We start from the raw sequence: 22,500 nt of genomic DNA, 5'->3' as shown, positions 1-22,500 counted from the left end.
TGGATATTCCACTGTAGATGTTTTGTAAGTGCTCAGTCTGTCTTTACCTAACATTCAATTAAATTCCATTAAATGAAGCTGAACTTCAAGTTCAGTGCAAAGAAGTTTAGTAAATCTACTCCTAACCCTAACCCTAATCCTAACCTCAAGGCAAAACCTACACCTACTCCTAAACCTAACCCTATCCTTACTGTTGGTGATCATCAACTGAACATCACTATAAAATTTGTTAGTGGTTTAGGCATCTGTAGAGCATCTGTAGAGCATTTGTAGAGTACCTGTAGAGCATCTGCAAAGCATCTGTAAAGCGCCTGCAGAGCATCTGCAGAGCATCTGTAAAGCATCTGTGAAGCATCTGTAAAGCATCTGTAGTGGACCATCCAAATAAAGTGTGACCATATATTTCATGATGAATGGACTAAAAGAAACAGCCCAACATTTCTGGAAAACTGTCTGGTTCCATTGACTTACATTAAAGGTTCAGTATGTTTTTTATTCTCCTGTAAAATTGCCATTTTGGAGATACAACAATTTGTTCTGACAGCAGTGACGTGGATTTTTCTACAAGCTTCAAATGTCTGTGTTTAATTTTGAGTGGCCAAAACTGTGAGCGTTAGCTTAGCGCTGGCAGACTATCAGAAATCCCATAGCAGTTGCATCACTGTAGAAGTGTTTGTTTCATTTTTAGGCAGAGTTTTGCCTTTGATGGCCCGGACTAAGAGCTCTGGTGGTCAGATACGGACCTTCACTTCAGATCCAGAATGACGACTGTATCTGCAGGGCTTTAGCTGAACTGACAGCACTACTAACTCACATTCCAGTCCGCAGGGCTGATGGTATCATACAGGACAGGTGAGATTGATATCTAGAGGAAATTGAGCCACTGAAAGCCCAGCAGCGGTGGATGAGTTATGGGAGGTGAGAGACAGAAGGAGAGAATAAACATCTTCAGGCTGTGGAGTGAAGATCTGTGGAAGCTTCAGACAGGAAGGCCTGTTGGTTTTGTGTTTTGATGAGTGTGTTTCTGTATTTTGAGGAGCATTTGGTCTCAGCCGTGCTGCGTGGATCTGAAAGAGTCCTAAACTCTGATAAACCCTGAGAAAAACGGCGTAACAGGATGGACTGAGGAGATCAGGTGATCCACGCTTTTCACAGCCCGATATCTCATCAGTAGCAGCGAAGACCGTTTATTTCACTTCCAGTCAAAACAGCCATGAAGTAGAACACATGTTTAACAGAAAATCACCCAGAATCCTCAGCAGCTGAATCTCCTCTCAGCTGCGGTCAGTCAGTGAGTCCCTCTCTCCCTTCATTCCAGCTTCCGTTCTTCTCAGGAGCCTCACTTTCAGCTCCTCAAAGAATCTGCAGACACGCCTCCAAAGCTCAGTCTGAGAAGCTGGGTTGATGATCAAACCCGTTCAGTGGTGTCGAGGTCTGGACTCTGTGGTGGTCAGTCCATTGTCCAGCTTCTTTTTTTGGTGTTTTAGCGCTGGAGCTACGAGGTTAAGCACCAACGTGAAGGTGCGCAGACACCAGCAGGTCTGTCTGAGATGACGAGGCAGGTCAGCTGTGATTAGCGGTAGCTGTGAACTTTCCCCTTCTAGTTATGAAATGTAGATTTTAAATTGTAGAGATTTAAATGAATTAATAACTCACTATGAGTGAGTATATTAGTCCTGTAGCATTAACACATGAAGCTCGTTCCTCAGTAAACGCCGAGTTTAAGTGCTATGCTAACTAGCAGTGATAAAACAGCTTGTTTACTGTTAACTGCTGGATTCTTTTCTTTTCTGGACTGATGATGAAAAAGCTGTAAAATGCAGATTACAGACAAGAATATTGCTTTATTTCCATTTAATCAAAGAACACACAGAATTCCAACCCAGAAAAGCTTTAGCTTTTGGAGACTCAGGACAGCTTTACTGTTTATTTGGTGGAGATGAGAAGAATTAGACGGTAAAGCTAACGTGACCGCGCAGTGAGAGGCAGCGATGAGCAAAAACAGACTTGCCACCTCAGCATTAGTGCTAACTCACGCCACTTAGCACTCTGCTCGTATCAGGATCTGGCTCTGAATATAAACAGACTCATAGTTGGTCAACATGACAAACAACAGCAGCTGGTTTTAGTCAATTTTACCACTATCTATATAGTGTGTAACTCACACTATAAAGAGTAGCTCACACTGTATATAGTGTAACTCTCACTGTATATAGAGTAACTCACTGTATATAGCGTAACTCTCACTGTATATAGCGTAACTCACTGTATATAGTGTAACTCTCACTGTATATAGCGTAACTCACTGTATATAGCGTAACTCTCACTGTATATAGCGTAACTCACTGTATATAGTGTAACTCTCACTGTATATAGCGTAACTCACTGTATATAGCGTAACTCTCACTGTAGCTCTCACTGTATATAGCGTAACTCTCACTGTATATAGCGTAGCTCACACTGTATATAGCGGAACTTTTATTGTATATAGCGTAGCTCACACTGTATGTAGTGTAACTCTCATTGTATATAGCGTAACTCTCACTGTATATAGCGTAGCTCACACTGAATATAGTGGAACTTTTACTGTATATAGCGTAACTCACTGTATATAGCATAGCTCTCACTGTATATAGCATAGCTCACACTGTATATAGCATAACTCTCACTGTATATAGCATAACTATAGCTGTATATAGCGTAACTCTCACTGTATATAGCGTAGCTCACACTGTATATAGCATAACTCACTGTATATAGCGTAACTCTCACTGTATATAGCGTAGCTCACGCTGTATATAGCGTAACTCACTGTATATAGCGTAAATCACTTTATATAGCGTAGCTCACACTGTATATAGCGTAGCTCACACTGTATATAGCGTAGCTCACTGTATATAGCGTAATTCTCACTGTATATAGCGTAACTCACTTTATATAGCGTAGCACACACTGTATATAGCGTAGCTCACACTGTATATAGCGTAACTCACTGTATATAGCGTAGCTCACACTGTATATAGTGTAACTCACTGTATATAGTGTAACTCTTACTGTATATAGCGTAGCTCACACTGTATATAGCATAACTCACTGTATATAGTGTAACTCTTACTGTATATAGCGTAGCTCACACTGTATATAGCGTAGCTCACACTGTATATAGCGTAACCCTGTATATAGCGTAACTCTCACTGTATATAGCGTAACTCACTGTATATAGCGTAACTCACTGTATATAGAGTAACTCTCATTGTATATAGCGTAGCTCACACTGTATATAGCGTAACTCACTGTATATAGCATAACTCTCACTGTATATAGCGTACCTCACACTGTATATAGCGTAACTCTCTCTGTATATAGCATAACTCTCACTGTATATAGCGTAACTCACTATATATAGTGTAACTCTCACTGTATATAGCGTAACTCTTACTGTATATAGCTTAACTCTCACTCTATATAGCGTAACTCTCACTGTATATAACGTAACTCACTGTATATAGCATAACTCTCACTGTATATAGCGTAACTCACTGTATATAGCGTAGCTCACACTGTATACAGCGTAACTCACTGTATATAGCGTAGCTCACACTGTATATAGCGTAACTCACTGTATATAGCGTAGCTCACACTGTATATAGAGTAACTCACTGTATATAGCGTAGCTCACACTGTATATAGCGTAGCTCACACTGTATATAGCATAACTCACTGTATATAGCGTAACTCTCACTGTATGTAGCGTAACTCACACTGTATATAGCGTAACTCTCACTGTATATAGCGTAACTCACTGTATATAGTGTAACTCTCACTGTATATAGCGTAGCTCACACTGTATATAGCGTAACTCACTGTATATAGCGTAACTCACTGTATATAGCGTAACCCTGTATATAGCATAACTCTCACCGTATATAGCGTAGCTCACACTGTATATTGCGTAACTCACTGTATATAGCATAGCTCACACTGTATATAGTGTAACTCACTGTATATAGCGTAACTCACTGTATATAGCGTAACTCACTGTATATAGCGTAACTCTCATTGTATATAGCGTAGCTCACACTGTATATAGCGTAACTCACTGTATATAGCGTAACTCTCACTGTATATAGCGTAGCTCACACTGTATATAGCGTAACTCTCACTGTATATAGCGTAACTCACTGTATATAGCGTAACTCTCACTGTATATAGCGTAACTCACTGTATATAGCGTAACTCTCATTGTATATAGCGTAGCTCACACTGTATATAGCGTAACTCACTGTATATAGCGTAACTCTCACTGTATATAGCGTAGCTCACACTGTATATAGCGTAACTCTCACTGTATATAGCGTAACTCTCACTGTGTATAGCGTAACTCTCACTGTATATAGCTTAACTCTCACTGTATATAGCGTAACTCTCACTGTATATAACGTAACTCAATGTATATAGCATAACTCTCACTGTATATAGCGTAACTCACACTGTATACAGCGTAACTCCCTGTATATAGCGTAGCTCACACTGTATATAGCGTAACTCACTGTATATAGCGTAGCTCACACTGTATAAAGAGTAACTCACTGTATATAGCGTAGCTCACACTGTATATAGCATAACTCACTGTATATAGCGTAACTCTCACTGTATGTAGCGTAACTCACACTGTATATAGCATAACTCTCACTGTATATAGCGTAACTCACTGTATATAGCGCGACTCTCACTGTATATAGCGTAGCTCACTATATATAGTGTAACTCTCACTGTATATAGCGTAACTCTTACTGTATATAGCTTAACTCTCACTCTATATAGCGTAACTCTCACTGTATATAACGTAACTCACTGTATATAGCATAACTCTCACTGTATATAGCGTAACTCACTGTATATAGCGTAGCTCACACTGTATATAGCGTAACTCACTGTATATAGCGTAGCTCACACTGTATATAGCGTAACTCACTGTATATAGCGTAGCTCACACTGTATATAGAGTAACTCACTGTATATAGCGTAGCTCACACTGTATATAGCGTAGCTCACACTGTATATAGCATAACTCACTGTATATAGCGTAACTCTCACTGTATGTAGCGTAACTCACACTGTATATAGCGTAACTCTCACTGTATATAGCGTAACTCACTGTATATAGTGTAACTCTCACTGTATATAGCGTAGCTCACACTGTATATAGCGTAACTCACTGTATATAGCGTAACTCACTGTATATAGCGTAACCCTGTATATAGCATAACTCTCACCGTATATAGCGTAGCTCACACTGTATATAGCGTAACTCACTGTATATAGCATAGCTCACACTGTATATAGTGTAACTCACTGCATATAGCGTAACTCACTGTATATAGTGTAACTCACTGTATATAGCGTAACTCACTGTATATAGCGTAACTCTCATTGTATATAGCGTAGCTCACACTGTATATAGCGTAACTCACTGTATATAGCGTAACTCTCACTGTATATAGCGTAGCTCACACTGTATATAGCGTAACTCTCACTGTATATAGCGTAACTCACTGTATATAGCGTAACTCTCACTGTATATAGCGTAACTCACTGTATATAGCATAACTCTCATTGTATATAGCGTAGCTCACACTGTATATAGCGTAACTCACTGTATATAGCGTAACTCTCACTGTATATAGCGTAGCTCACACTGTATATAGCGTAACTCTCACTGTATATAGCGTAACTCACTGTATATAGCGTAACTCTCACTGTATATAGCGTAACTCACTGTATATAGCGTAACTCTCACTGTGTATAGCGTAACTCTCTCTGTATATAGCGTAACTCTCACTGTATATAGCGTAACTCTCACTGTATATAGCGTAACTCACTGTATATAGCGTAACTCTCACTGTATATAGCGTAGCTCACACTGTATATAGCGTAACTCTCACTGTATATAGCGTAACTCTCACTGTATATAGCTTAACTCTCACTGTATATAGCGTAACTCTCACTGTATATAACGTAACTCAATGTATATAGCATAACTCTCACTGTATATAGCGTAACTCACACTGTATACAGCGTAACTCACTGTATATAGCGTAGCTCACACTGTATATAGCATAACTCACTGTATATAGCGTAGCTCACACTGTATAAAGAGTAACTCACTGTATATAGCGTAGCTCACACTGTATATAGCATAACTCACTGTATATAGCGTAACTCTCACTGTATGTAGCGTAACTCACACTGTATATAGCATAACTCTCACTGTATATAGCGTAACTCACTGTATATAGCGCAACTCTCACTGTATATAGTGTAGCTAACACAGTAAACCGGGTGTATCGGCAGCGTTACTGGGCCGTGAGCTGCACTGATAAAGCTTTTACAGTAAAACTGTTTTTCTCTGTGCTGTACTGCAGTGAGTGTCCTGGCTGCTGATTGGCTGTTCAGTCTGTGATGTAATCACCCTGTATGTGTACAGTGTAATGTTTATACTGCAGTAAAGTGAGAGCGGAAGCTCACCGTGCTCAGCTGCCCTACAGATATACCATCATATACGTTCACCCTGCTGCTGCCGCAGACCCGGTCAGTGGTCACTCTCGGGGTCGTCCGACACTCTCACGTTACACCCTCACTCTCTCAGACCCTCACAGTGCGGTGATAGTGATCTCATGCTAATGAGATGCTAATGAGAAGAGTGAGAATACAGAGAGTATTATACGTTACTGTGTGTGTATTGGGGGGGCAGATGTGGGACAGCGATTATTTTAATAATCAATTGATCTACAATTTGATTCGTGAATATAAAAACACAGCTAACTCAGTGACCTTCATTCAGAACAGTGTCAAATATCTATTACAATGGAATATTTATAGTTATCAAATAAGACTAATTGAAAAATTCAGATCTGAACAGCAAAATCAGGCATTTTAACTGTACATACTGTACATCCCTATGAAGTAAATATACGTATAAACTTGCTGCTGTTGGATCAAAACATATCTCCAACATAGTAACTTTACAGGAGAACGACAAACCCTCCTTCACTTTTAATGCAAGTCAATGGAACCAGACATCTTTCCAAATCATTTTGAGCTGTTTCTTTTGGTCCATTCTTCATGGAATTTACATACGGTGTAAAAAAACACACGTATTTTCAAATTATATCAAAAACTGAAAAACGTCTCAAATGGAGATACGAGGTTTTGCTCCGACAGCAGTGATATACTTGTACGTTACAGATCCTCTGCAGAGACTCGCTACTGCATAGTTAAATACACACTTACTGTTTATTCCCTGGAAGACTGAGATGGAGATCCATGAGCTTTACTGAACTGCCAGTGTGCTCAGTAAATCTAAACGATAGAACTCTGGCTTTGCTCGTCCTCCGCTCATGGAAGAAAAGGTAAGACATAAAGAAGTCGACTTAGTTAAAGTAGAAATAGGCAGTAATGAATTGTAATTAATAGTAATGAGTAAACAGTAATCGGAGTGGCCTGTGTTAAAGGTTATGGCACATTTTCTACTTTATTATTCTATTCTTTCTATTTTTTATTTTATTTATTTTTTTCCAAGACGTTAAACTCAGTAAATAAATAGAAACTGTGCATTAAAATGAGCATATCTGAGGATATTCTCAGCACAGGTCACACCGAAATACATATCTAAACTTTCTGGACAAATCAACACTGACTGTCCAGTTAAATATCTTTTAATTATAATATTCACAGGTGCCTAAAACCTTAGCTAGTGCTTCAAATAGCTGGTAATCAAATAGAACTAAATAATGGGTTTATATTAGTAGTAGTAGTAGTGGTAGTAGTAGTAGTGGTGGTAGTAGTAGTATTAGTGGTAGTAGTAGTAGTGGTGGTGGTAGAATTAGTGGTAGTGGTAGTAGTGGTGGTGGTAGAATTAGTGGTAGTGGTAGTAGTAGTATTAGTGGTAGTAGTAGTAATGGTGGTAGTGGTAGTAGTATTGGTAGTAGTATTAGTGGTAGTAGTAGTAGTATTAGTGGTAGTGGTAGTAGTGGTGGTGGTAGAATTAGTGGTAGTAGTAGTAGTAGTATTAGTGGTAGTAGTAGTGGTGGTAGTGGTGGTGGTAGTAGTAGTATTAGTGGTAGTGGTAGTAGTGGTGGTGGTAGAATTAGTGGTAGTGGTAGTAGTAGTATTAGTGGTAGTAGTAGTAGTGGTGGTAGTGGTAGTAGTATTGGTAGTAGTATTAGTGGTAGTAGTAGTAGTATTAGTGGTAGTGGTAGTAGTGGTGGTGGTAGAATTAGTGGTAGTAGTAGTAGTAGTATTAGTGGTAGTAGTAGTGGTGGTAGTAGTGGTGGTAGTAGTAGTATTAGTGGTAGTGGTAGTAGTGGTGGTGGTAGAATTAGTGGTAGTGGTAGTAGTAGTATTAGTGGTAGTAGTAGTAGTGGTGGTAGTGGTAGTAGTATTGGTAGTAGTATTAGTGGTAGTAGTAGTAGTATTAGTGGTAGTGGTAGTAGTGGTGGTGGTAGAATTAGTGGTAGTAGTAGTAGTATTAGTGGTAGTGGTAGTAGTGGTGGTGGTAGAATTAGTGGTAGTAGTAGTAGTAGTATTAGTGGTAGTAGTAGTGGTGGTAGTAGTGGTGGTAGTAGTAGTATTAGTGGTAGTGGTAGTAGTGGTGGTGGTAGAATTAGTGGTAGTGGTAGTAGTAGTAGTGGTGGTAGTGGTAGTAGTATTGGTAGTAGTATTAGTGGTAGTAGTAGTAGTATTAGTGGTAGTGGTAGTAGTGGTGGTGGTAGAATTAGTGGTAGTAGTAGTAGTATTAGTGGTAGTGGTAGTAGTGGTGGTGGTAGAATTAGTGGTAGTAGTAGTAGTAGTATTAGTGGTAGTAGTAGTGGTGGTAGTGGTGGTGGTGGTAGTAGTAGTAGTAGTAGTAGTGAGGGCCCATATGTCACATAGTTTCCTACCTGCAAGAAAGCATGATAGCACTCAATAATAATAATAATAATAATATGATTTCTTATCATTCGTTTAGTGTAGTTACTCCTCATTAGATCCTGTGCAAATGCAGTTGGTGATGAACTCCAGCAGCTGGAGCTCTGAGGGTCCTCTGACCTTTAACCCCTCAGAGTGGTCTCTGCTGCTTAGTCTGGGTGGGTGGGGGTGATGGGGGTGTGCAGTGCAGACTGAGGGTGATAAAGCTGGTGTTATTGCAGGTGCCCCTCAGTGTCTCCGAGGGCTTGTGGGTGAAGCAGGTGGTCTGCAGCTGAGGGGCTGTTACTTACTCACACCTCAGCATTTGGGCTGAAACCCTTTTGGCTTCACTGTCAGCTGAGAAAACATCTACACAGCTAAACATCTCACGGTCCAGTCACTCAGTACCACTTTACAGTGAGAACACACATACAAAGGCCTTACCAACACATTAACAGCTGTTTATTAATGCTTATTAATGCCTTAAAAAGAATTAATAATACCTGCTCCTACAAGACATCTAAACAGCTAAACATCTACACATCCACAGCCCTTACACTGACCAGCTCACGGTCCAGTCACTCAGTACCACTTTACAGTGAGAACACACTTACAAAGGCCTCACCAACACATTAACAGCTGTTTATTAATGCTTATTAATGCCTTAAAAGGAATTATTAATTATTAATAAATAATAATTCCTGCTCTTTCATGTTTTTTTACTCTGTGCTGTATGGTAGGAGGATGTTTACACACGGCCTGTCAGCCTTCCAAAGAGGCCACGCCCACTTCTAAACAGGCCACACCCGCTCTGCCATACTAACCTTGCCGTGTGTCTGTGTGTGCCTCTCAGATGGTCAGTGTGAGGGCAGGAGGGTGAGGAGCTCCTGAGGACACTCAGGCACAGCGTGTGGTGAGCAGAGAAGATGTATCCCTGTGGGGGGGGCGTGGGGTGGACCTGTATGATCGTCCTGCTGGAGCTCAGTCTGCAGAGTGAAGGTAAGAGTGTCCTACTGAAGAGTGAAGCTCACACTGATTAGCCTTGACCAGCATGTCCAAGAGTTTCTGTGTCATCAGCGTTACAGTGGAGGACGCATGACTGCAGTGTTTCACTAATGACTGAGTGATGGATCAGTACTGTTCACACTGAGCTTCAGTAGTGTTTCAGTAATGACTGAGTGATGGATCAGTACCGTTCACACTGAGCTTCAGCAGTGTTTCACTAATGACTGAGTGATGGATCAGTACCGTTCACACTGAGCTTCAGCAGTGTTTCACTAATGACTGAGTGATGGATCAGTACCGTTCACACTGAGCTTCAGCAGTGTTTCACTAATGACTGAGTGATGGATCAGTACTGTTCACACTGAGATTCAGTAGTGTTTCACTAATGACTGAGTGATGGATCAGTACCGTTCACACTGAGCTTCAGTAGTGTTTCACTAATGACTGAGAGATGGATCAGTACCGTTCACACTGAGATTCAGTAGTGTTTCAGTAATGACTGAGTGATGGATCAGTACCGTTCACACTGAGCTTCAGTAGTGTTTCAGTAATGACTGAGTGATGGATCAGTACTGTTCACACTGAGCTTCAGTAGTGTTTCAGTAATGACTGAGAGATGGATCAGTAATGTTCACACTGAGCTTCAGCAGTGTTTCACTAATGACTGAGTGATGGATCAGTACCGTTCACACTGAGCTTCAGCAGTGTTTCACTAATGACTGAGTGATGGATCAGTACTGTTCACATTGAGCTTCAGTAGTGTTTCACTAATGACTGAGTGATGGATCAGTACAGTTCACACTGAGCTTCAGCAGTGTTTCACTAATGACTGAGTGATGGATCAGTACCGTTCACACTGAGCTTCAGTAGTGTTTCAGTAATGACTGAGTGATGGATCAGTACCGTTCACACTGAGCTTCAGTAGTGTTTCAGTAATGACTGAGTGATGGATCAGTACTGTTCACACTGAGCTTCAGTAGTGTTTCAGTAATGACTGAGAGATGGATCAGTAATGTTCACACTGAGCTTCAGCAGTGTTTCACTAATGACTGAGTGATGGATCAGTACCGTTCACACTGAGCTTCAGCAGTGTTTCACTAATGACTGAGTGATGGATCAGTACTGTTCACATTGAGCTTCAGTAGTGTTTCACTAATGACTGAGTGATGGATCAGTACAGTTCACACTGAGCTTCAGCAGTGTTTCACTAATGACTGAGTGATGGATCAGTACCGTTCACACTGAGCTTCAGCAATGTTTCACTAATGACTGAGTGATGGATCAGTACCGTTCACACTGAGCTTCAGCAGTGTTTCACTAATGACTGAGTGATGGATCAGTACAGTTCACACTGAGCTTCAGCAGTGTTTTACTAATGACTGAGTGATGGATCAGTACCGTTCACACTGAGCTTCAGCAGTGTTTCACTAATGACTGAGTGATGGATCAGTACCGTTCACACTGAGCTTCAGCAGTGTTTCACTAATGACTGAGTGATAGATCAGTACCGTTCACACTGAGTTTCAGTAGTGTTTCAGTAATGACTGAGTGATGGATCAGTACCGTTCACACTGAGCTTCAGCAGTGTTTCACTAATGACTGAGTGATGGATCAGTACCGTTCACACTGAGTTTCAGTAGTGTTTCAGTAATGACTGAGTGATGGATCAGTACCGTTCACACTGAGCTTCAGTAGTGTTTCAGTAATGACTGAGTGATGGATCAGTACCGTTCACACTGAGTTTCAGTAGTGTTTCAGTAATGACTGAGTGATGGATCAGTACAGTTCACACTGAGCTTCAGCAGTGTTTCAGTAATGACTGAGTGATGGATCAGTACTGTTCACACTGAGCTTCAGCAGTGAATATTGTGGTGATTCTGTGGTGTACTTGATTCAGTAGAATTTTAGTCATGACTGAGTACCAGTAATGAGTTTGAGTACTGATGCAGCAGTTCATCAAAATTTCAGTGCATCCACTGTTTCAGCACTCACTGAACAGACTAATATCTAAGTAGCGTTCCAGTTGGATTTGTTTCTGTGAATATTTTACTGGAATTTTTAGTGGTGTTTAATTACAGCTTCAACAATGTTTAATTGGAGTTTCAGTTGTGAGTTTAATTGGTGTTTTTCTGATGTTTCAGGACTGACTGAGTGTTTCAGTAGTGTGTTTCATTGGTGTTTCAGTAATGAGTGAGTAGTGTTTCAGCTCTTTCTGCTTCAGTAGTGATCCTCTAGCAGTTCACTAGTGTTTGCTGTTTGTTTCAGTGGTTCAGTGTTGATGAGACAGTGCTGTATTAGCATTTCAGTTGTGTTTGAGAGCGAGTGTGTGTGTGTGTGTGTGTGTGTGTGTGTGTGTGTGTGTGTGAGAGCAATTTGCTAGAGTGTTTTTGGAACAGCAGGGGTGAGCTCATGAGTGTCAGTGGTAGAATGGGGCTGTAATAGTGGTCAGTGTGGAGTCTCTGTGGTAGAATGGGGCTGTAATAGTGGTCAGTGTGGAGTCTCTGTGGTAGAATGGGGCTGTAATAGTGGTCAGTGTGGAGTCTCTGTGGTAGAATGGGGCAGTAATAATGGTCAGCATGGAGTCTCTGTGGTAGAATGAGGCAGCAATAGTGGTCAGTTTTGAGTCTCAGTGGTAGAATGGGGCTGTAATAGTGGTCAGTGTGGAGTCTCAGTGGTAGAATGAGGCAGCAATAGTGGTCAGTTTTGAGTCTCTGTGGTAGAATGCGGCTGTAATAGTGGTCAGTGTGGAGTCTCTGTGGTAGAATGGGGCTGTAATAGTGGTCAGTGTGGAGTCTCTGTGGTAGAATGGGGCTGTAATAGTGGTCAGTGTGGAGTCTCTGTGGTAGAATGGGGCTGTAATAGTGGTCAGTGTGGAGTCTCTGTGGTAGAATGGGGCTGTAATAGTGGTCAGTGTGGAGTCTCTGTGGTAGAATGGGGCTGTAATAGTGGTCAGTGTGGAGTCTCTGTGGTAGAATGGGGCTGTAATGGTGGTCAGTGTGGAGTCTCAGTGGTAGAATGGGGCAGCAATAGTGGTCATTTCGGAGCCTCAGAGCTTCATTAATGGAGTTTTAATGAGGAGCAGCAGAAGAACAAACACTGCGAGACCCTCAGAGTGACTGAAAGATCAACACTCCGACTGATAATGGAGGGATAATGGATGTGTAAACAGGTGTCTGTGCTCTTCACTGTGGAAACTGGTGTTTGTGTTCCTGATGCATGACGGGAATGGAACAGGTGCAGCCGACACGTCCTCTGTTCTTCAGGTCTGCAGTCTAGAGCTTTTATCGTTTTCTCACTGTGAGTCTTATACAAATACATAACGATTCGCATTCATGTTTCATGTCTAACCAGTATGGAACGACTCTGCTCAGCGCTGCTGACGGTTTCTTTTGGTTTCAGTGTTGATTGAGCATGTAAAACGCACACGTTACAAAGAATTCATATAAACTCCAACCTTCTTAGTCCAGGCTTAATCTTAGTCTGGGAAACTAGATCTAACTGTTCCAGTAGTACACTGCTTACAGTCAAGTCCTCACATTCAATGATCTGATCTCCAACCATTCCGCCAGTTTGACTCATCAGTGCTGAAACAGGAGCCTCTCAATGTGCTTTACGTGAAGCTGACTTGATCTGGTTCCATGACTTCTGGTGTTATCTAGTTTTAGTGACTTTGTAGAACTTGACCTTGAGTTGGAGCTGCTTAGGGACTTTTAACTGTATTTGAAGGTGATTTGATTTGGAATATGACCTGACAATGAGATTAGAATTTGATTTGAAGATAAATTGTCTTATACTTGGTCTTAAAGTAAAGACCACCTAGAATTGAACCTGAAGGTGAGGTACCTTGAATTGGACTTAGATAACTTGGTTAGATAACTTAGACTCTACTTGAAGTTAAGGCTAAGACAATGTAGAGTTGGACTTTGGAAAGTAAGATGACAACATTGCACTTAAAAGGAAGATGACTTAGAAATTGCTTGGGTTGGTCAAATGCCATAGACTTGAGTTAGACTTGAGGGTCAGAAGATGTAGACTTTACCTGGACTTCAGGGTAAAATTCCTTTATTTGGACTTTGGGATGGAATTATGCAGCCTTGAGTTGAACTTTGGGGTGGAATTATGTAGACTTGAGTTGGACTTTGGGGTGGAATTATGTAGACTTGAGTTGGACTTTGGGGTGGAATTATGTAGACTTGAGTTGGACTTTGGGGTGGAATTCTGACCTGTGGTGTAACTGTGGTGATGAGTCCACTCTCCTTTCAGCAGCGAATGCTTTGGATGCCATCCTGCTGAGGAGTTCTGGGAAGGTGGAGGGAGTTCAGGACATGGGAAGTGATGCGGCAATCCTACCTGAGCGTGTCCTGTGGTGCTACTGCTACCACCTCTGCCCAGAGTCCACCAACAACACCTGCAGGTAACTACTCAAACATACATGCTCAGGTTATTAACAGCCTGCAGGTTGCATTATGCACCTATACACAGACATGTATACATGTATAAGTGAAACACATTGGCAGGTGATACACATCACATGCTCAGATTTACACCGAAGTGCCAAACTGGGAGCTTCTCACTGGCCCTAAATTCATTGGTCATTGTATCAGGAGCACTTATCTTAAATATCTCTGAAGCTGTGTGTCATCCTTGCTTCAGCACCATGCCTGTATTACAAAGTCTAGTTCTAAACTGTGGTGGCACAGTGGGTAGCTGTCACCTCACAGCAAGAAAGGCCTGGGTTTGATTCCCTGGCCAGGTGACCAGGGCTCTTTCTGTGTGGTGCTTTTGTTCCCCATGTCTGTGTGGGTTTCCTCTACAGTCCGAAGACATGCAGTCAGGCCAGTTGGAGATTTTGACTTTGAGACTGTCTGTGTGTCTGTAGGACGGATGGTTACTGCTTCACCATGGTGGAGGAGGAGGGGGATACAGCTGTTCTCACATCAGGCTGTTTGGGTCTGGTGGGGTCTGAATTCCAGTGCAGGGTGAGTGTAGACTGAATACTTTATACAGACTGTATATACTGTCCAGTGTAAACTGTGTTCTTCTACTTTAACTAACTAAACTACATACCTGTAGGACACAGGGAACTCCCGCCAGAGGAGAGTGCTGGAGTGCTGCACGGATCAAGACTACTGCAACAAAGACCTGCACCCTGTACTGCCCCCCCTGAGGACCCCCAGTGAGTTGAGATCCCACCTGACCATGCCCGACTGGTACTGCTCAATTTAGACCCAAACATGACCCATACCTGTGACTCTGAGATTTGACTCAACCAGGCCTCACTGGTACGGCTAAACTTAGACCCAAACACATCTGGTACTAGTGACTTTGAAACCTTCCCCAACCAAAACCGACGGGTACTGCTAATTTTAGACCTACACACAACCTGCACCCATGAGTTTGAGATCCCACCTGACCATGCCCAACTGGTACTGCTCAATTTAGATCCAAACACATCTGGTACCTGTGACTTTGAGACCTGCCCAGACCAAAACAGACTAGTACAGCAAATTTTAAACCCAAACACGACCCATTCATGTGACTCTGAGATCTGACTTTTGCACCAGTGACTTTGAGACTTGTCCCGAGCAAGACCAACTGGTACTGCTAAACTTAGACCCAAACACATCCTGTACCAGTGACTTTGAGACCTGTCCCGAGCAAGACCAACAGGTACTGCTAAACTTAGACCCAAACACATCTGATACTAGTGACTTTGAAACCTTCCCCAACCAAAAACAACTGGTACTGCCAATTTTAGACACACACACAACCTGCACCCATGAGTTTGAGATCCCACCTGACCATGCCTGACTGGTACTGCTCAATTTAGATCCAAACACATCCTGTACCAGTGACTTTGAGACCTGTCCTGACCAAGACCAACTGGTACTGCTAAACTTAGACCCAAACACATCCTGTACCAGTGACTTTGAGACCTGTCCTGACCAAGACCAACTGGTACTGCTAAACTTAGACCCAAACACATCCTGTACCAGTGACTTTGAGACCTGTCCTGACCAAGACCAACTGGTACTGCTAAACTTAGACCCAAACACATCCTGTACCAGTGACTTTGAGACTTGTCCTGACCAAGACCGACGGGTGCTGCTAAACTTAGACCCAAACACATCCTGTACCAGTGACTTTGAGACTTGTCCTGACCAAGACCGACTGGTGCTGCTAAACTTAAACCCAAACACATCCTGTACCAGTGACTTTGAGACTTGTCCTGACCAAGACCGACTGGTGCTGCTAAATTTAAACCCAAACTTGACCCATACCCATGACTTTGAGACCTGCCTCAACCAGGCCCAACTGGTAGTGCTAGATTTGACACCCATTTGACCCATACTCATGAGATCAGAACTGACCAGGACTGGTATTGCTAATTCTGACACCCGAACATGCAACTTTGAGATTTTTATATATATATATATTCTTTTGAATACAACAAAATCTACATAAAAACTCATTAGAAATCAAACATACGCCCAGTCTGTAGATGTAAAATGACCTGAAGCCCAGTGTGCTGTTTGTAGTCTGTAGTCTGCAGATGTTCTAAGTCTATGATTTCTATGTTCTAAGTCTGTTCTGTTATTCGTATGTGTGTTTGTTTAGGTTATATAGGTGGAGATATTCATCACATCGCTCTCCTGATCTCAGTCACCATCTGCACCTTCATCTTCACCTTCATCATCCTGTTCTGCTACTTCAGGTGAGACACAGAACTCTTTACTCTTTGGCTTTGATGTTGCTTTACATATTTTATTGACATTATTACTGTATTGCCTCCATGTGCTGAGTATATAATGTGTTACCATTCTCTGAAGCTTAGCAAATTTGAGAAAAGTGTTTTATCTTTTATCTTTTTAAGATTTATTAATTTTAATTTTTTCAGGTATAAACGTCAGGTATCAGCCACTCGGTACAGTCTGAGTCTGGAGAAGGATGAGAGCTTCATTCCAGCAGGAGAGTCTCTCAGAGACCTGATAGAGCAATCACACAGCTCAGGATCAGGATCAGGGCTCCCCCTGCTGGTGAGCCTCACACACTGCACACATACTGCACATACACTGTACATATACTCCCCCTGCTGGTAAGACTCACACACTGCAAATACACTGTACATATAATCCCCCCTGCTGGTGAGCCTCACACGCTGCACACATACTGCGCATACACTGTGCATATACTCCCCCCTGCTGGTGAGACTCACACACTGCACACATACTGCACATACACTGTACATATACTCCCCCTGCTGGTGAGACTCACACACTGCAAATACACTGTACATATAATCCCCCCTGCTGGTGAGCCTCACACACTGCACACATACTGCGCATACACTGTGCATATACTCTCCCCTGCTGGTGAGACTCACACACTGCAAATACACTGTACTCACAGCCTTTGCCACATGCTGTCTAAGATTATTTGTGTGGATCCATTTGTGTTCATTATTTTGTATGTATGTGTTCAGGTACAGCGCACCATAGCAAAGCAGATCCAGCTGGTGCGGCAGGTGGGGAAGGGTCGCTATGGTGAGGTGTGGCTGGGCCGCTGGAGAGGAGAGAGAGTGGCCGTTAAAGTGTTCTTCACCACAGAGGAGGCCAGCTGGTTCAGAGAGACTGAGATCTACCAGACTGTACTGATGAGACACGATAACATACTGGGTACAACGCACACATACACACACACTGAGAGACACACTCACTATAAACATGCACGCCTTCAGATTTAATGAGCCACGTTCAGAATTGAATAATTCCATCTGCTGTGTGGTGGTCTTTAAAGGAGGTTTGGCCAAAAACCTTACAGATATGGTTAATGGTAAAACTAGAATTTTGGTACCTCACATATTTAGCGAGTGTGTTTTATTTGTTTTTGGTTTATTTATTTATGACATTTTAAGCCTGAAAGCACTTTTGAGCTGCCGTTCTGGCCTAATCACGACACTATGGTGAGTTTTATGGTTCTGCTTACTTTAACTCGTAGCATCTCCATGTTTGCTGTCCCAGGGTTCATTGCAGCAGACATTAAAGGCACAGGCTCATGGACGCAACTGTACCTGATCACGGATTACCATGAGAATGGTTCTCTGTACGATTACCTAAAGTCCACCACTCTGGACACCTCGGCTGTACTCCGTCTGGCCCACTCGGCCAGCGCCGGACTGTGCCACCTGCACACCGAGATATTTGGCACCCAGGGCAAACCGGCCATCGCCCACCGCGACCTCAAGAGCAAGAACATCCTGGTGAAGCAGAACGGCATGTGCTGCATCGCTGACCTCGGCCTGGCCGTACGGTTCCTCAGGTTCGTACATTAGGCTATGATTACCTCAGGAATGTGGGAAGGGTTAGTTGGGATGTGTTGATCCTGAGAATTACTTCTGAAAAGTGTTTTTTCCAAATCACGTTTTTTTCATAAGAGCTTACTAACAGTCATAAACCATCAGAAACCACATAATCAAGTCCATCAGAGATGCTGAACACCTCCACATGGTTTGAGCCAAGTTATGCAGTCAGCACTAATTAGAGGAGAATAAGTCTCTGTTACTTGTTAGCTACATTGGCCTCATGTCTCCAGTCCTAAAGCTAAAGAAGCAAATCTCAGACACTAAACATGTCTTGGCTGACTGACTGTATTAGGGTTAAGGGGGAAACTGGACTCTTCACTTGAAATGAGTTAAATGTATTACTGTTGCTGTCAAGCCCTCCTGCTACCCACTTCAGACCACCTGCCCACGCCCCAGCTACCGCCACCTGCCTTGGACGAGCTGCCCACCCTACACTGATGTTCTCATAGACTCCCAGCTATTCCTACTACTAATACTACTGCTATTAATATTAGTAGTATAATAACTCTGTAGGTAGTCTGGCCAGAGGAGTACGGGTCCCCCCTGGTGAGCCTTGGTTCCTCCCAAGGTTTCTTCCTCAGCTCTGAGGGAGGTTCTCCTGGCCAGCGGCGCCCCTGGCTTGCCCACCTGGGGGTTTTACATTCTTGTTAAAACTCTGTTTTTTCTGGAATTCTGTGAAGCTGCTGTGTGACAACATCAGTTGTAAAAAGCTCTACAAATAAATGTGATTTTATATGATTTGATTTGATTACCTTGTCTCAGGTACGGTCATATTAAATATGTGTGTGTAAGTGTGAGTATTAGGGTGTAATGTGTTATTGTGCCGGTGCACTGCAGTGACAGGAACGAGGTGGACGTTCCTTTAAACACTCGTGTGGGCACTAAGCGCTTCATGGCTCCGGAGGTCCTGGAGGAGACTCTGAACCGGAATCACTTCCAGTCCTACATCATGGCTGATATGTACAGCTTCGGCCTCATCCTGTGGGAGATTGCCCGACGCTGTGTGTCTGGAGGTACCTTATAGACCAACTATAGTATGACTGCCATCTATAGACTCCACTATACTTTCACTACCAAGCACAGACTATACATTCACTGCTTTCTGTAGACTCCACTGTACCTTGACGGCCTTCTATAGACTCACCTCTAACTTAGCTACAATATATAGACTCAAGTGTATTTTCACTACCATCTATAGACTCTTCTGTACACTATGCATTTACTACCATAAATAGACTCTGCTTTACCTTCACCACATCTATAGACTTGCCTGTAACTTTGTTTCCATATATAGACTCTAGTGTATTTTCACTACTATCTATAGACTCCACTCTAACTTCACTAACACCTACAGACTTTACTGTACCTTTATTACCAATAAATAGACTCTACTGTACTTTATTACCATCCATAGACTGTAGTATTTCTTCACCATTGGCTCTACTGTACCGTCAATACCATCTATAGACTCCACTCTACCTTCACTAACATCCACAGACTTGTACCTTCATTACAGTTATTGCAGTGGTAAACTGGGTGAGTGATAGTTGATATAGATTGTTAAGTGATTGATATTTCGATGTACAGTGTTGTGTGATTGAAATTTTTAAGTAGCATGTTAGCTGAGTGTATCTGCTTTACCTTCTATATTTTCTATAGCCTCTAATATATGTTCTATAGTTTTAATGAACTCTGCTGTACCTTCTATGGCCTCTATTAAACATTTAATAGACTAGTATTTGATGTAGCGTGTTGGATAATTGGTAGTTGATGTAGTGTGTTGGATAATCGGTAGTTCATGTAGTGTGTTGGATAATTGGTAGTTGATGTAGTGTGTTGGATAATCGGTAGTTCATGTAGTCTATTGGATAATCGGTAGTTGATGTAGTGTGTTGGATATTTGGTAGTTGATGTAGTGTGTTGGATAATCGGTAGTTGATGTAGTGTGTTGGATAATCGGTAGTTGATGTAGTCTGTTGGATAATCGGTAGTTGATGTAGTGTGTTGGATAATCGGTAGTTGATGGAGTGTGTTGGATAATCGGTAGTTGATGGAGTGTGTTGGATAATCGGTAGTTGATGTAGTGTGTTGGATAATCGGTAGTTGATGTAGTGTGTTGGATAATCGGTAGTTGATGTAGTGTGTTGGATAATCGGTAGTTGATGGAGTCTGTTGGATAATCTGTAGTTGATGTAGTGTGTTGGATATATGGTAGTTGTAGTGCGTTGGATATTTGGTAGTTGTAGTGCGTTGGATATTTGGTAGTTGTAGTGCGTTGGATATTTGGTAGTTGTAGTGCGTTGGATATTTGGTGGTTGTAGTGCGTTGGATATTTAGTAGTTGTAGTGCGTTGGATATTTGGTAGTTGTAGTGCGTTGGACATTTGGTGGTTGTAGTGTGTTGGATATTTGGTGGTTGTAGTGCGTTGGATATTTGGTGGTTGTAGTGTGTTGGATATTTGGTAGTTGTAGTGCGTTGGACATTTGGTAGTTGTAGTGCGTTGGACATTTGGTGGTTGTCGTGTGTTGGATATTTGGTGGTTGTAGTGCGTTGGACATTTGGTAGTTGTAGTGCGTTGGACATTTGGTAGTTGTAGTGCGTTGGACATTTGGTGGTTGTAGTGCGTTGGATATTTGGTAGTTGTAGTGTGTTGGATATTTGGTAGTTGCAGTGCGTTGGACATTTGGTAGTTGTAGTGTGTTGGATATTTGGTAGTTGCAGTGCGTTGGATATTTGGAGGTTGTAGTGCGTGATTAGTAATTGGTGTTGTGTGAGGGGGTTGTGGTAGTTATGCCGTGTGGTGTGATCAGTAGTTTGATATAACATATCCCTGATTGTGTGATGTTCTGCACAGGCGTGGTGGAGGAGTACCAGCTGCCGTACCATGAATACGTTCCTACAGATCCGTCATATGAGGACATGAGGGAAGTCGTCTGCATCAAGAGAATACGACCCCCGTTCCCCAACCGCTGGAGCAGCGACGAGGTACACACCTCACGCTCGGTGGAGGCCGGCGCACACGCTGAAGTAGCTAAAAACAGCTGGCCCATCAACACACTGCTCTAGCTTTCACTGCGCTACTTTTATCGGCGATGTTATAATGCTTGGGCACTTTAAAGAGTATAATTCATGTTGTGTTGACAGAACAGTTTCCCAGTAACATTTACCCCAACTGCAACTGTCAGGAACTTCCAGGGCAACTTCAAAAGTATTCCACACTTCTTTCTGACACTTTCTGGGTGGTGAAATTGGTGATCCTGCTGAAAAACATTGCCTTTATATACAATCACAAAAGCCATGAAACCAATATAAAGTATTAATAAATTAAGATGAACGCAGTTTTGAAAGCCACTTCATTCACCTGTATCTACAGGCATCCAGTCAGACGCTCTAACGCTGCTGTTTGGTGTTGCAGTGTTTACGGCAGATGGGGAAGCTGATGAGCGAGTGTTGGGCCCACAGTCCGGCCTCCCGGCTCACCGCGCTGAGGGTGAAGAAAACGCTGGCTAAGATGTCCGAGTCTCAGGACATTAAACTCTGAGGGCCAGCTAGCGCGCTGCCACTGAGACTGCCACCATGATCCCACCCACAATGCCCTGCTTTGGACTAGAGCAATCCGTCTGGCTCTGACGAGTGTGAAAGCAGAGGAGAGTCCCTGACAGCACTTCTGAAGATGAGCGGTTGAAGGCGTCTTCTTGTTTTCAGAGCAGCAGGTGTGGCAGGATTCAGGGCTGATCCTAAGAAGAGCTCCCTCTAGTGTGCATCAGCCAAACAGCCCCGGAGCTGAAGGAGACGGACAGCACCGAGAACCGTGAATGTTCCCTGTGAATGACGCTAAAGCTAACGTGACTGGATGAGGAATTCACTCAGTGCCTTTGGGTTTGTTTCTACAGATCACCCTGTGCAGTGCAGCGCTGCATTTGTAGTGATGTGAGAGAGAAATGACTGAATCTGATTAAAGACTGTTTTTAAGCCTGGTCCTTTATTTGTCCTGCTCTGATTTGTCTCAGAGGAGCCTGTTGGTTTCTACGCTGAACCGCACTGAAACTCGGGTTTTGGGTTGATTTGGTAAATGTTGAGGTTCTGGGTCACTGAGCAGTGATGGGTCTCAGCTCAATGGTGTGGAGGGAGCTCAACAGAAATAAGGTGCATCAGGCATGAAGCTCAGTGTGAACTTTCTCCAT

General features: G+C 42.6%; 1 protein-coding gene across 3 annotated transcripts in view; it reads left to right on the top strand.

Moving 5' to 3' along the window:
* The window catches only part of bmpr1ba (bone morphogenetic protein receptor, type IBa), a 32,220-nt gene extending 9,954 nt beyond the window's left edge, over positions 1-22,266 (top strand). Inside the window, exons 3-13 of one of the 3 annotated variants that reach the window (XM_037531848.1) lie at positions 9,803-9,948; positions 14,221-14,368; positions 14,834-14,933; positions 15,028-15,130; positions 16,573-16,669; positions 16,853-16,991; positions 17,438-17,630; positions 17,976-18,273; positions 19,154-19,329; positions 21,171-21,301; positions 21,732-22,266. In XM_037531848.1, the coding sequence (XP_037387745.1) occupies positions 9,876-9,948; positions 14,221-14,368; positions 14,834-14,933; positions 15,028-15,130; positions 16,573-16,669; positions 16,853-16,991; positions 17,438-17,630; positions 17,976-18,273; positions 19,154-19,329; positions 21,171-21,301; positions 21,732-21,857 (1,584 nt within the window). In that variant the 5' untranslated portion in view covers positions 9,803-9,875 and the 3' untranslated portion in view covers positions 21,858-22,266. Of the gene's footprint in view, positions 1-9,802; positions 9,949-14,217; positions 14,369-14,833; positions 14,934-15,027; positions 15,131-16,572; positions 16,670-16,852; positions 16,992-17,437; positions 17,631-17,975; positions 18,274-19,153; positions 19,330-21,170; positions 21,302-21,689 lie in introns of all 3 variants that reach the window. The other 2 variants (XM_037531847.1, XM_037531849.1) reach the window with 2 other exon arrangements.
* Positions 22,267-22,500: the final 234 nt, after the last annotated feature.

This window comes from Pygocentrus nattereri, chromosome 20, assembly GCF_015220715.1.
Source record: "Pygocentrus nattereri isolate fPygNat1 chromosome 20, fPygNat1.pri, whole genome shotgun sequence".
Classification (NCBI taxonomy): Eukaryota; Metazoa; Chordata; class Actinopteri; order Characiformes; family Serrasalmidae; genus Pygocentrus; species Pygocentrus nattereri.
This window is presented reverse-complemented; position numbering and strand designations above follow the sequence as displayed.